At 35.8% G+C, this 13,839-nt stretch overlaps 3 protein-coding genes across 7 annotated transcripts; 1 reads left to right on the plus strand and 2 right to left on the minus strand.

The window, feature by feature from the left end:
• Positions 1-76: 76 nt before the first annotated feature.
• On the plus strand, positions 77-3,392 carry LOC130731369 (mitochondrial carrier protein MTM1). 4 transcript variants are annotated; one of them, XM_057583644.1, is made up of 10 exons: positions 77-356; positions 477-551; positions 624-722; positions 807-866; positions 1,021-1,191; positions 1,311-1,407; positions 1,569-1,660; positions 1,765-1,914; positions 2,623-2,681; positions 2,798-3,392. In XM_057583644.1, exons 1-10 carry the CDS (start codon positions 222-224, stop codon positions 2,931-2,933), a joined length of 1,074 nt encoding a protein of 357 aa, XP_057439627.1. In that variant the 5' UTR covers positions 77-221; the 3' UTR covers positions 2,934-3,392. The 4 variants fall into 4 exon arrangements, with proteins under 4 accessions (XP_057439627.1, XP_057439629.1, XP_057439628.1 ...); XM_057583646.1 differs by having other exon boundaries at positions 342-356; positions 634-722; positions 791-866; positions 2,798-3,351; XM_057583645.1 differs by lacking the exon at positions 77-356 and having other exon boundaries at positions 791-866; positions 2,798-3,351.
• Positions 3,393-3,491: 99 nt separating this feature from the next.
• Positions 3,492-4,512, minus strand: LOC130731370 (arabinogalactan protein 20). Its single transcript, XM_057583648.1, has 2 exons — positions 4,209-4,512; positions 3,492-3,722 (listed from the first exon to the last, which is right to left on the minus strand). Exons 1-2 carry the CDS (start codon positions 4,333-4,335, stop codon positions 3,622-3,624), a joined length of 228 nt encoding a protein of 75 aa, XP_057439631.1. The 5' UTR covers positions 4,336-4,512; the 3' UTR covers positions 3,492-3,621.
• A 1,694-nt stretch (positions 4,513-6,206) lies between these two features.
• On the minus strand, positions 6,207-10,378 carry LOC130731371 (CMP-sialic acid transporter 1). Of its 2 annotated transcripts, none has more exons than XM_057583649.1 (9): positions 10,257-10,378; positions 10,086-10,169; positions 9,772-9,986; positions 9,584-9,662; positions 8,502-8,671; positions 7,730-7,916; positions 7,525-7,602; positions 7,029-7,200; positions 6,207-6,460 (listed from the first exon to the last, which is right to left on the minus strand). In XM_057583649.1, exons 1-8 carry the CDS (start codon positions 10,305-10,307, stop codon positions 7,057-7,059), a joined length of 1,008 nt encoding a protein of 335 aa, XP_057439632.1. In that variant the 5' UTR covers positions 10,308-10,378; the 3' UTR covers positions 6,207-6,460; positions 7,029-7,056. The 2 variants fall into 2 exon arrangements, with proteins under 2 accessions (XP_057439632.1, XP_057439633.1); XM_057583650.1 differs by lacking the exon at positions 6,207-6,460 and adding an exon at positions 6,545-6,894.
• Positions 10,379-13,839: the final 3,461 nt, after the last annotated feature.

Consider the following 13,839-nt stretch of genomic DNA (forward strand, 5'->3'; position numbering starts at 1 on the left):
AAAAATATTAATATGTTTTTTTGATAGAACAATTAATTAAGTTAAAAGGTGATGAGCATTGTTGTTAAGAAAGGTAATTAAGAGGAGATAGAATTCTGGAATGTTTGGCGCCGCGCGCTATCGATATCTTATTCGATTTTGCAAGCATCTATTCTAATTCTAATTCTAATTCTAATTCTAATTCTAATTGAGGGTGAAACCTAACAATTCAATTCAATTCAATGTCGCCGTCAACACACAATTCCAATTCCAATTCCAATTCCGACACCCAATTGAGTATCGGAGAGCGCGCTCTCTCCGCCGCCGGTGCCGCCTTCCTCTCCGCCATCATTGTCAATCCCCTCGATGTCGCCAAGGTAATTCAATCGTTGCTATTGCTATTGCTATTGCCTATTTCACTTTGTTCTCCAACAACCATGACCATGCTTCATGAATACTGAAAACATTGATTGCACTTGCACACTCTCCCTTTTCAGACAAGGCTTCAAGCTCAGGCTGCTGGGGTTCCCTACCAACAACATATTTGTCCATCTTTCCAAACTACTAACATGGTAATTTATTTATAAATAAGTTTGTGTTCATTTGCTTTCAAATTCAACAACATTTATGCATTTTTGTTTCAGGTGCCACCAGATATCAGATGTCATGCTACTACATCTACATCACCTTCTGCTCACCGCTATAAAGGGACTCTAGATGTCATGTACAAAGTTATTCGTCAGGTTAGTGTCTAGTGTTTTCAATCAAATGCTCTCCAAATTCATTCATTGTACTGAGTTAGTTTTCACAGGACTCAATTTATGCAGGAAGGATTTACAAGATTGTGGAGAGGCACAAATGCAAGTTTGACATTAGCTATTCCAACCGTAAGCTCTCTTTCTGTCCTGTTTTGTGCTATATTGTTTGCTTTCCAAGCTTATACTCTTCTTTTTTGTTATTCTACGCGTATATTGTATGTAAATCTCATCTCATATATAGTCAATATGCTAATGGTCTTGTGTTTTTCTTTCTGACAAATAGGTCGGAATCTATATGCCTTGTTATGATATCTTCCGCAACTCCATGGAGGAGTTTACAACTCAGAATGCTCCGAGTTTGACACCTTACGTTCCATTAGTTGCAGGATCACTTGCACGCTCGTTGGCTTGCATTTCTTGTTATCCTGTAGAACTTGCAAAGACTCGCATGCAGGTAATATACTTTGTATGCATTGCATGATTTGCCATGGTTAAATCTTAAAACCTTCTCTAAAGCAACTTATTTTTGAATTACTTGATTTTTTGATTCGCGTGATTTCTCTCATTCTTCAGGCATTTAGAGTAGCCCAAAGTGACAAGGCTCCAGGGGTGTGGAAGACATTGCTTGGAGTCATCAAACCAGCCAAGGGCACAAGTATTCTTCAAAGCTGTAAGCACCTGGTATCTTTCTTTTAGTTGTCTTTCTCTGTTTTCTTTATAACCCTTTTTCTTTTAAATGACCAAGTATACAGTTTTTGTTTTGTTGTATGATTTCTGCGTTGTTTTGTTTGCCTCAATTAGTAATTACTGTGATTGCAATTTCTTTAATAGTACATAGGTACAGATTCTGGTGGACTGGCCTTGGAGCACAACTTTCTCGGGATGTTCCATACTCTGCAATTTGCTGGTCAACCCTTGAGCCAGTAAGATTTCTTCACATCTAGTTAGGAAATGCATATGTTCTGATTTATATTTTTTTGTTTGGGGTGTTTCTTCATGCATGTCTTGATTTGAAGCTCCCTTACAGATAAGGAAAAGAATTCTTGGCCTAGTGGATGATGAAGCAAGCGCAGCCACTATCCTTGTGGCAAATTTTTCTGCTGGGTTTGTTGCAGGAATTTTAGCATCTGCTGCCACATGTCCACTTGATGTGGCAAAAACTCGACGGCAGATAGAGGTTATTTCTGAAAACCTAGCTTTTAGCGGTAACTTTCTATGTATTTCAATCACCCTGTTCCTGCCAAGAAAAGGTAGAAATTTGGAAAATGTATCATCAAGAAAAGTAATCATCCTAGGGTGCGGTAGAAGTTATTTACTCAAAGTGCAACGCTAGCTGCTGACTAAAAATCAATCTTCCTGCATCGTTATGCTGGTTGGCCCTTAAAACAAGTTACATCAGAATATTTGTTCTCACAAATAGAAGTGTCAAAGTGAGCCATGGTCAAAATGTGAACTAAGCAAACTCTGGCTGATTTTTTCCAAGTGATTGGCTCAAAAAACTTGTAAAATATATATAAAAAACATTGAGATGCAAAAAATAAAGCTAATTAGAAATAGAAAATTGTTTCAACCTGACTGCAACTACTTCACTCAATTAACTCACGGGTTTAGTGAGCCAACGCTCTTGGTACTCATGATAAATGTGAGTCAATTTTTTCTTTCAGGCTAGAACCCATATCAAAAGATACAGACATTGTGCATTAACATATGACATCGAGCCTTCTAATTAAATGAAACTTTGGACGTACTGCACTGCAATTAGAATACTTGGGCATTGCTGAACTGTATAGGTTTTGTTTTCAATGGCGAATCATGTCCATGGAATTAATTTTGCCCATAAGACTTCATTTTCTCTAAAACAACTGTCTCCTTTTCATATTCCCAGAAGGATCCTCAACGGGCATTAAAGATGACAACAAGAACAACATTGCTTGAGATTTGGAGGTATGTGCATATTTCTAACCTGATGAGTAATCTGATATCATTTGATTTCATGCTTTAGAAGTCATATAAGGGGGCCATTGGACTGACCTTAAGTCTCTTAACTTTTCTGGGGACAGGGATGGCGGATTGAGGGGGCTATTTACAGGTGTTGGTCCCCGTGTAGGTCGTGCTGGTCCATCCGTTGGGATAGTTGTCTCCTTTTACGAAGTTGTCAAGTATGCCTTACGTGATACACATCCAAATTCAGCATAGGAGTTACTTTCATTCATCATCCAGGCATCCAGCCCTATTTGCTGGAGGCTTCTAATTCTTTTGTGAAGTTACTTAGCTTAATAATGGATTGAGTCAAAGTCTCAGCTCCATGCCCACAATATGTTCCTGACTTAGCAAGAGTCAGAGCTCAAGAAGCAACAGAACATTTGTCTGTGAGTATCTACTAATAAGTAATCACACTATAGTTCATCTTCATTCCTAGTTTCCATTTGGGTACACAATGTGTACATTTTACATTTGTAACATTATAGGGAAAGTTAATAAGTGCTATTGCACTAAACAGCAAGGGGGTAAGCTTGCACAGAGAAAATTGGTTTTTGTTTTCTCTGTTTTGGTAGGAAAAAAATGGAACTCAATTCCCACGATTCATGTATTTTATGAGTTATTACAAACCCAATTCATTAAGTTATAAGATCTGTTAGTGAATATTATAGACGATATCTTGTTCTTGAGATTGAAATGCAGGATTATTATTTCGGAGACTGGGCATTAAAACACTAGAACTCTCCTAGTTCTGTAAATGAATCAATGGACAACTAGGTAAAATGGTCATCATCAATATGATTAATCTCAAAGTAGTGGTGCAGTACAATGTTCATGTCCCTGAAATGAATTCAATCTTAGCTCCTACAATGTTGGATTTATATAACAAAATAATACAGATAATTCAGAGCTGATGGGAAGAGGCGTCGAGAGGGTGGATGAGGTATGTGACAACCAGCGCCACAAGCATCAGCGCACATGCAATCCCTTGGTCTATTGAATTGCCTGATGAATGACCAAGACAAATCAAAGCATTAAAAACAAAAGGAAACAAAGAACACACTTAGAGACTGTCATGTCATCCATACACCAAGAAAAAAACCTACATCAAGACAATTTTAAGATGAAAAAGTGGAAGTCAGTTATTTCTGTAAAGTCTGTCACTGTTTGTCATCTCTGAAGATTAAGTACATAACAGTGAGCTAAAATCATGGTGGATAGATCACGTAACAACATTCGTTAGCTTTTGTTTCCGTCCACCATGATTTTGGCTTTATCGTGTATTTAAACATGCACTCTAAGTTTAGTACCAAAAAGTGAAGTCACTAGGGTGTGCTTGTTAATTTAAACGAGTTCATATCACCATTGAAATTCAGCATTACATTCATAGATACAGGTGTTCAATGATTGGACACTAAATGGGGGGGGGGGGGAGTTTTTGTTTTTTTTTTTTGTCAAACAACAGATTTGAGAAAAGAATGGGAGATTTACCATCGCTGGAGGGAGCAGGTGCAGGTGCAAGGGAAAGAGATTGAACTTCAGGAACCATAGTTGAAAATATGGCAAAGATAAGAGCAAAGATCACTAAAATTTGAGAAGAAGCTATGAAAAATGCCATTTTTTCTTCACCCTCTCACCTGGGTGACCTTGTATAACGAAAATAGACTTGAAATGAGGAGAGACTGAGACAATGTAGAAACCCCTGAACCCAAAACTAACAAGTCAATATGCTTGTGTTTAGATAGAAGAATACACTAACATGGAGACCCTTTATATAGAAAGTTAGTCCTCCACAGATAGGTGAATTGGATTGGCAGTTAAAGTGTTGTGAGACTCACTGAGTGAAGTGGTAAATTGCATCTAATCATTGAGATTTGAGTGACTCTTTCCTTCTATTTCGTGGTTATGGGACCACCAATCTATGGCTCAACCTTTTTTGGTGTAATATTTTGAATTGGAGCTAACAAGGCCATGTGGTAGCTGTTTCTTTCTTCTGTTTCCTCTTCTCATTTTGTCTGCTCCCATATTTGATGCCATAACTTAAGAAGCAAAATTAGAATAAAACTCAAGTCACTTGACTTCTATGGATTCTTTTGTTTAGACATTTTGTTTTCTCATGTTCCAAACTTGACACGTTTTTCAGCTAGGTAAAGGCCAGCCACGTTTTTCTTCTATTGTAGCAATAAAATGAATTTATTTGTGAATCGTTTGGGATTGAATAACAGTTAAACCCTATTTCTCTAAACTTGAAATATTAAGATGATTTGGATCAAAGAATCAGACTTCAAAGGCCTCTATGTAAGCAACATAAATTTTTTATTTTAGTTTTATTGAAACTTCCAACCTAATTAAGGTTATCTTGACTTTAAATAAGATACCTGCTTCCCCCAAATATAAAATGTGCATTGCAATTTTTTAATGTCTGGGGAAATCTCAAATAGAGGGAAGTCAATGATTTGGCCCCTCTAAGACAGAAGAATCTCTTAAAAAATTAAGAAAATATATTTCAATAAATTCACTACTATATATTAAGACCTACCAAAAAAAATTACTATATATTAAGGAAATGCAGTTTTGATATATAATACAATATCAAACATTGGTTTTAACTCCCACAACTTACGTGATGATTCTTAATTAAAAACCAAAAAGAATTCAGAAACTTGCGAATTAGAAACCTAAGAGTAAAAATTGAATGTCTTATTTCTTTTGGATCATTTGTGGTCTGGAAACTTTCATCAGATTTCATGAACATATCAACCACATTTTCAAGTGATGGCTAAAAGATCCTCTATTGCTCGCATGTCTTAGGAAATGTTTGAAGGATGGAAAACAACAAAACTCAATCCGCTGAGAATGTGATCTGAACATGTGTCTAACCATGAAAAAAGAACCATCCCATGTGCTCCTAAATCATCATATGACTTCACATGATTGATTTAGAGCACCGAACTACGCATTTTAATAAGCTAAATTGCTAATGCATTTTTTTTTTGGACAAATGGGCTAACCCCTGAAAACAAAAGATTCAATTTTTGTTTAAAAGAAATGTATCTTCCACAAAGACAATCTTGTTCGAGGAGCTGCATTCACATGAACTTGAATCGAGACCTCTGCTTAAGCTAGAACAAACCCGTGTCATTTGATCGATGAGCTTGGTGGGAAAACAAAAAACTACTAACAAAAATGTAATGTTTTATTTTCACCCCTTCCTGTCCTAATTTTCTCTCTATAAAGAGACAAATCTAATGAAACTGCCATTTGGTTTGGTTGTGTATAATAGCTTCAACAGCAAGTTAGCAACTACAAGCATATTTTTGTTCTGAACAATGACACATAATTCGGTTATTTACTGGCCAATCATGTAGAAACATAAACCAAATATGGTTGGCTTGATTCATGTGCTGTCGAGTCAACTGGGTAGGACCCCTGTCACTACCAGCAAGAGAAGTTAAAATCTAACCAAAAGCTGAAGGTAACGAGATTCAATTCCGAGTAAACCACATTATGTGCACTTTCATTAAAACCATCTTTTACATCACTATCCTCCTTTCATATATTTAAACACAGACAATACAAGGGATGATGTTCTGATTAGCTATATAGAGTTAAGGTCATCGAATTGAAGATGCCCATGCTCTTCCAAATTACTGAATCATTGCAGATTGGAACTAGATTCTGCATTTCTGCTATAGAACAAATGAATTTAATGGGCCTTCTGGGAAAGAACGGTTCAAAAATACCTGCAGAACCAATAGGAAATATTGAAAACCAATATAGACATGAACAGAGCTCTATGCAAAATAGAGAAAGGCTCAATAGCAATCTATGTAAACAAGTGTATATTATCACGTACCAAAATAAACAGTAATATCTGATTCAATATTGCGAGTTAAATTTCATTCAGAGAACTCCATGAAACATAATCTTTTTAGCCTCTCTCTCTCTCTCTCTCTCTCTCTCATTGAGTTAGCTTCATATCAATTTGCACATACATAAACACTAAATCAGAATATACAAGGTGATATTTCAGTTATATAACTGATATATGACTACTTAAAAGGGTGGCCCAATGCACGAGGCTCCCAGTACTGTGGGTTTGCGAAGGGTAAGATGTAAATCCAGGACCACTAGGCCACAAGGCAACAAGAACGACATTACTCGTCTATTCAAAATTCTGCATCAAATAAATACTTTCGTAATGCGAAACATATACTGTAATTAGAAATGTCAGATTTCAGATGATAGTATCTTGTTTAATGAATATAGAAAGTAAAGGGAAATTTACAATTGAAGAAAATGGTCATTTACCATCCATTCTATTCAGATGTCCAAAACATCATGAATGTGTTCTTCGATCGACAGAATCTTCAATAAGCTTCTCTTCATCTGGTTTAACTGCTAATGGCATATCTAAGAGCATTTTTGATGGGGCAAAATACATGTGTAGGGACATCATACAAATAACAATGCCCAAGAAAAGCTGCAAAGAGAAATGAACAGAAAATCAGTAAGTTATATAGCCTGAGAACAATGGGAAAATCTATTCATGCCACTCCTTTCAAAAAATGCATAGCGCACTTTAATTACAAGCATTGTACAAACTTTAAGAACATAGATTCTAAATTGAAGCAACTTTGCTTATACTGTAAAACATCATCATATAGTCATATCTCTATGTGACATCTAAAATTTAAAATTCTGTGCAAATAAATAAATAAAATCAGTCTTGGCCTAAAACTTAGGCCATGATGGGAGAGCACTAAATGGTCACCTACACATATAGGAATTGTTTAGACAAAATTACCTGCAATGTAGGTTTGAAGTCAAAGAGAAATATTGATAGTACCATTGTTAGCAGCATAGCCATTGAAGTGGAATAGACCTAAAGAAAGCAGACAAAACTCATAGTTAGGGGATCGATGAATAAACACAGACCATATGCTGAGGTGCAATACTTCACTACTCATTTTAGTGTCACAAAACAATTACTAGTTGGTGTAAGGACATACCTTGACAATATTATCAGCATATTTCATTAACCATGAAACCAAAAGACCAGTAGACCCTAGATTTAATACCACCAACCAGGTAGTGATAGTGTATCCATTGAAAATACGTTGCCACCAGGGCCCATTTTCAAATCCACCTCTGAAATCATCCACAACAAGTCGTGCCAAATTGAAAATTGTACCAAACCTGGAGAGAGATACTCATTTAGTGTGTATTCCTCTTAGTAGATAATAAAAGAGACATCTGATCATGTCGTTCATATTTATATGCTAGAGTGCCATAAAAGGACTACTCAAACAGCCCTTGTCACATCTTCCAATTTTACAGAAACATCAACTTGAGAATTGGGAAAGTAAAAAAAAAATCACTAGCAAATTTCAAAGAAAAGACATTACAGAGATAAATTCCTTATAATTTAAATATTTAACTTCTAAAGATTAGCTGAAAAAACAGGTATTCCATGCTTATACTACCAGATATTCCAGCAATAATGCAAATCCAAATGTATTAAGCATTACATACAGCTACCAAAATAAAGCACAACACATAATATCAAACACAAAAACACAGACAATGTCAAAGTTGAAAGAGTTCAGAAATTAGAAACCTACAGTGAACGGACTATACAAATTTAACAGTAATATATGCCATACTCCTTACTCCGGACTAAACAAATTTGAAGGCTCCAATTCAAAAGATAATAAAAAAGAGAGATGTGTGCCTGTGCCTATGTTGATGTTTGAGATGACAAATTCAAGAAAGAATACCTACGTGTAAAGCTGTATATTCTGCCAGTACAAGGTGTCGCTGTTTTTCTTCATTAAGAACTCTGTATAAATTCCAGCTAATGCTGAGAGACAAGCAGATAGAACTCCTAACATGTAACCCTGAATTGGTGCTGAGAAAAGGGAGTCACATGAAGCCACTCCACAGCCCCTAACCTAAAATGAACGAGCATAGAGATTCCATCTTAATGACAATTTTTTTTTTGTATATAATGAGAAAGGAGAATGATTTGGAACTAATTAAGTCAAAGCAAAAAGCTTAATTAATTTAATGTGCCAATTTAGGGCATTTAGTCTTTAACATGATGTATTTGGACTTCAAATTTATATAATTTAACATGCAACTTCTTTGCATTTCTTCTAATAACATGCAAAGAAACTGGACACTGGGACAGCTTTGTAGCATTTGGAAGCCACTGGCCCTCTGTTTTATTTTTGTTTTTCAGGAGGATTTCATATACTCCCCCGAAAGGGTGCTTCCTCTAATGACCAAAGGAAGGTACAGTCAAGTCCTCTTTATAAGCATACACATAAACCATCTATAGTATTCATAGAACCCTTCTGAGACCCCCATACAAGTGTCAGCAGCTGGCTGAATGAGTGCAAATAAGGCATCTTCCATAAAAAACAATAGAAGTCAAATTATGATGGAATCATTTTACTGTATGGAAATGACTTCATAAAGTTCGAGAGTTATGCGATACATTAGGACCTATTGTATTAGAACTATACAAGTGTGTAGAAACTGAGAAACTCTACCGTGAGCATAGTATCTGTAGATGGGCAGAACTGAGCAAAAGCTCAAGATAATAAAACTTTAACACAGACTTCATTATCTTCTATTACTGTTACTATGTCCATGTATCTTAAGCTTTCGGTCATTTGTGTCTATAGGCACTTAAACTCATGTTACAGTTACTCATACAAGTGTTAGAACGATAAAAAGTTCACCTAAGTCCTCAATGCTGAGTTCTTTAGTTCATAATACATAGCAAATAATGCATAAAGTTCAGAAATCTTGTTATAAAATCAATCTAAAGCCAGAGAACTAGAGTTGCAAATTGGCACCTGACTTGTGGTTGTCCCAATAGCCAACAGCCCAACCGCCATCCACTGCAAGTTCGAAAGCCTCCTCCCCAAGAACAGCCTAGAAATAACATGAGCTCCAAATGAGAAACAAAACATAGTACTAAACAAATACACCTTGACCTGAACATTGATCAGTTGATCTGAATTCTGAAAACACAACAATGCACCTGAATAGTATTCCAGTAGTAACAATCTTCAAGTTCCCCATTATCTGATATGTTGAAGTGTCCACATACATGAGTGTAGCAAACTGAACATTGTTGTGGATCAGGTATATAACAGAAGGAATGGGGTACAAAGCCACCGTTTTCCAGTCCGTTGTCATCTTCGGAAGAGGTGAGCTTTTGCATTCCCTCCACAGTAACAAACAAGACACTGCAAGCTGAGAATAGCAGACAAACAAGATATGAATGAATGATGAGAGAGACCCACCAACGAGTTCTGGTTCAAAATCGAAACTTGGATGGATGCAGATATGAACCTTGAAAACCTCAGCGAGAAATGGGATAGTGGCATAATCGTAGTCATACTTTCCATTAGTTTGAGAGAGGGTAGTTAGGATTCCCTGCAACGTGAAATTGATGAGAAAGAAATGAAGATGATGATGATGAGCAAGTTAAGAAGAAGCATTGATTGATTAAGAGAGAGATACCTGAGAACTGGTGAGGACGGTGAGGAGCGCCGCGACGGAGTACCACTGCATCTTCTTCCACTTGTGCAGAGCAGATCCACACTCTGCACACTTGTGAAGGAACCTTAAACGCACCGTTTTGTGCCAACTTTCTATTATTATAAACATATTGATATTTTCCCAACTAGTTATTTTCGATGAGCGTATATTATTATTATTATTATTATTATTATTATTATTATTATTATTAGAAACTTTATTTTTAATATTTTTGTTATCTATTTAACATTATTTTTATATATTATATAGAAGCGTAAAAAGTACGGCAATAAAAAAATACACCGTGTAAAAACTTTTTACGCAAAAGAAAAAAACATGAACGAGTATAAATACATTAGAGATATAGGATTATTATTTTATTTTTTTGTTACACGAGGAAGATAGAGAAAGATTAATAATTGTTTAAGTGTTTCTTGTATTTCTTGTTATAACTGAAACTTTTACGATGTAAGAAAATCTCAAAATCTTTGCACATAGGGTTTTGAAGCAGGGTTTTGCCTTTCTCGATCGTCAAGATCATCATCGCAACAAACACTCAACCAGGTGAGTGAGTCTTTTCCTCATTCATCACCAATCTCATATTCTCCTTCCTCTTTAAAACCCTTCTTCACATCTCGAGAGAAGTAGTCGAAGAACGCACACCTCATTCATTCATGTTTCTTTTTCTTTCTTCATTCTTGCTCTTATTTCTTCAAATACAAATAATTTTAACCACATTCAATTTCATTCATACCAAATTTTAATTATTTTCTTGATGAACCTATGGATATGTCATTGTCAGGGCCGGCCCAACACAAAATGAGGCCTAAAGCGAATTTTAAAGTGAGATTTTTTTTTAATCTAAAAACATATTTCTTTTACTTATTAATTGTAATTTTGTGGACCTTGTTTTACTTAGTTATAACAAAATTAGAGACATTTTTTACTTAGTAATTTTTATTTTCATTTTTTAGAGGCCTAAAGCCTTTGCTTGGGTGGCTTTACCCTTGGACCGACCCTGGTCATGGTCAAGTTCACAAACCCTAACTACCGTACAGAGTGAACAAGACATTGATGATGACATGCAACTTGTCTAAATTCTCCAGTTAATGATTTTTTATTGTCATTTTCATATTAATTATGCCTGCCATATTCGTTGAGTTCACTTCAGCATTTTTATATATAGGATTTTTTTATACGAATACAAATTAGTTCTAATATTTACGGATATGTTGGTTTTTTGTTTTTGAGTGAATTGAGATGATATATGGATGTCACGTGGCAGAACATTCTAGAAAAAAAATATTATTTTAGTATATTATTATATAAATATTATATAGATATAGATAAATAGATATAGGTTAGTAAATTAAAATTGGCCCATTTAATTAGACTGAGGTGACCTTAATTTATTGCTCATCCATCACTTTAGCATCTTAATTTCCTTAATTGTGTGAAAACCAATTTCTTCACACAAGCAAAATTAATTGATTGAAATAATCTAATTCTGGATATGCAGCGCTCTATAAATTGTACTCATCTCTCTTTTCTTCAACTCACTTCATCCCATTGCATGCCACTTAATTAAAAACCTTTATAGATATGAAAACAATTTTTATATTCATCAGCTTTCTCGCTCTCACTGAGCAAGCCGAAACACAGTCTCAGTTGCTTAAACTTGTCTTTTAATGGACACCTATGAAGCACCGACGCCGACGCCGACACGACACCGACACCCTGACACGGCTAATCTTAAAAAAGTAGGACTCCGGGACACCGCTTATATACATGCATATGTGTGTGTGCGTGCTACGTGCGCACTGTGGGCGCGTGCGTGTTGATAGATAGATAGGTATATAAGTTAGTCTCTTTAAAAACAAAACATGAAATCAATTTCCTAAACTCTATGTGACTTCATAAAAATACCAAGAGGAACCATTTTACAAAGTAATCTCTTTTACTAAAACAAAAAGAGCTAAACTATCTAATAGTTTTCACCTCCTTCTTGATCATCATCAATTTCCATCAAGGAGATTATTTGGAAGCAGCTATAGACCTAACATTAAACCTTTTGAGCAAGGCCGACATCGAAGTGACACTTAGTATTCCTACAATAGGAATTACTCAACAAGACAAATTGTGAGAAATCTCCGGTCACAGTATCAAGTTCAGCCTGAAGTTGTTTGTTACCCGGCCAGGAGTGATCTCTTAATGGAGGTGCGATTATGCTACGATACCTCTTTCCATCTTGAAATTGCTTGTGACCCGACTAAAAGTGATCTCTTAATGGAGGTGCGTTTCTGCTACGATACCTCTTTCCAGCTCATGGGTTGTATGTTCCCAACATCATATTGTGACCAAGCTTTTATAAAACTTCCACCATGATATATAAGGAGGAGACTTAGGCCCAAATGGCACAATGATTATATGGGGTTTAAGTAGGACAGTTTAAGATTATGTCTCAATTATACTCCAGTTAATATTCAGCTGTAGAAGGATCTAGAATAAAGAACCTTGAGCCTGGAATATTGTCACCTTGTGGACAACCCAAGACCCAGTTCCTTTGGATGCATAAAACTCTAATTGGAAGAGTGATAATCTAGATTTTTCTCTTTTGCCCTTGTGTGTATTATTAGTTCTGTTTTCTACCTTCGCCTAGTGCTTAGTGACAATTCACAACAAAAATATAATGACATATGTAGCAAAATATGTGATCACCAGAAAAGCATTTGGGAAAATATGACATTTTAGTTTGATCCCCGGTAAAAAAAATTATTTTAACAAATTGTGAAAATACGACAATTTAATTTGATCATCTATAGGGATCATGAAATTTATCCAGTAGAAATTGTACTTTTGAATCTATCATCATTAAAACAAGAAACTATCTCTAATAGGCCAATGAATCAAAAACCCATCCTATCACTTGCACAAAGTGTCCACATAAGGTTCCTAGCATCAGAAAGAACTTGTGGAAAAAGCAGTGAAGCAATGAGGGTTTAATAATGAATCCATGTATTTATCTTTGGAGGTGCAATGAGGGTTCCTTAGATTCCCAGTAACCAAAAGTGTGTTGTATGCCAGCTAACTGCAACCATTTTAAAATACCAAACACGGTCAGATTCAAACTTTGTTCAAAATAATACACACATATATATAATCCAGTGTTGTGCTCTGCTTCGTGTAATCTGGTTGTTCCCATACTTTTGCAGGATGGGCGTAGGAGCTGGCTGCACATGATTCTTACATTTTGCTCTCTCTTGGTCATGTATCTTTGGGTGGTAATTTGTGTGGGGTTTTTGGGGTTGGTTAGTTGGATCATTGCTTTACTGTGGTGTATTTCAGCGTTGTTTGCATGTTAATCTAATTCTGGATATGCAGTGTTCTATAAAATGGACTCATCTCTCTTCTCTTCAACTCACTCCATCCCACTGCATGCCACTTAATTAAAAAGCTTTAGAGATATGAAAACAATTTTTATATTCATCACCTTTCTCGCTCTCACTGTGCAAGCCAAAGCACAGTATCAGTTCCTCAAACTTGCTTTTCAATGGACACCAACCGT

The sequence above is a fragment of the Lotus japonicus genome, chromosome 1 (assembly GCF_012489685.1).
Source record: "Lotus japonicus ecotype B-129 chromosome 1, LjGifu_v1.2".
Lineage (NCBI taxonomy): Eukaryota > Viridiplantae > Streptophyta > Magnoliopsida > Fabales > Fabaceae > Lotus > Lotus japonicus.

What these genes read in the sequence shown, in the direction of transcription:
- LOC130731369 (XM_057583644.1), top strand. Translation starts at nt 222, where the DNA reads ATGTCGCCGTCAACACACAATTCCAATTCCAATTCCAATTCCGACACC. An exon ending in ATCCCCTCGATGTCGCCAAG is followed by an intron (nt 357 to 476) that starts GTAATTCAATCG and finishes CTCCCTTTTCAG; the next exon opens with ACAAGGCTTCAAGCTCAGGC. An exon ending in CACAAGTATTCTTCAAAGCT is followed by an intron (nt 1,408 to 1,568) that starts GTAAGCACCTGG and finishes TTTCTTTAATAG; the next exon opens with TACATAGGTACAGATTCTGG.
- LOC130731371 (XM_057583649.1), bottom strand. Translation starts at nt 10,307, where the DNA reads ATGCAGTGGTACTCCGTCGCGGCGCTCCTCACCGTCCTCACCAGTTCT. An exon ending in CAGAATATACAGCTTTACAC is followed by an intron (nt 7,917 to 8,501) that starts GTAGGTATTCTT and finishes ATCTCTCTCCAG; the next exon opens with GTTTGGTACAATTTTCAATT. An exon ending in ACTTCAAACCTACATTGCAG is followed by an intron (nt 7,201 to 7,524) that starts GTAATTTTGTCT and finishes TTCTCTTTGCAG; the next exon opens with CTTTTCTTGGGCATTGTTAT.
- LOC130731370 (XM_057583648.1), bottom strand. Translation starts at nt 4,335, where the DNA reads ATGGCATTTTTCATAGCTTCTTCTCAAATTTTAGTGATCTTTGCTCTT. An exon ending in ACCTGCTCCCTCCAGCGATG is followed by an intron (nt 3,723 to 4,208) that starts GTAAATCTCCCA and finishes GTCATTCATCAG; the next exon opens with GCAATTCAATAGACCAAGGG.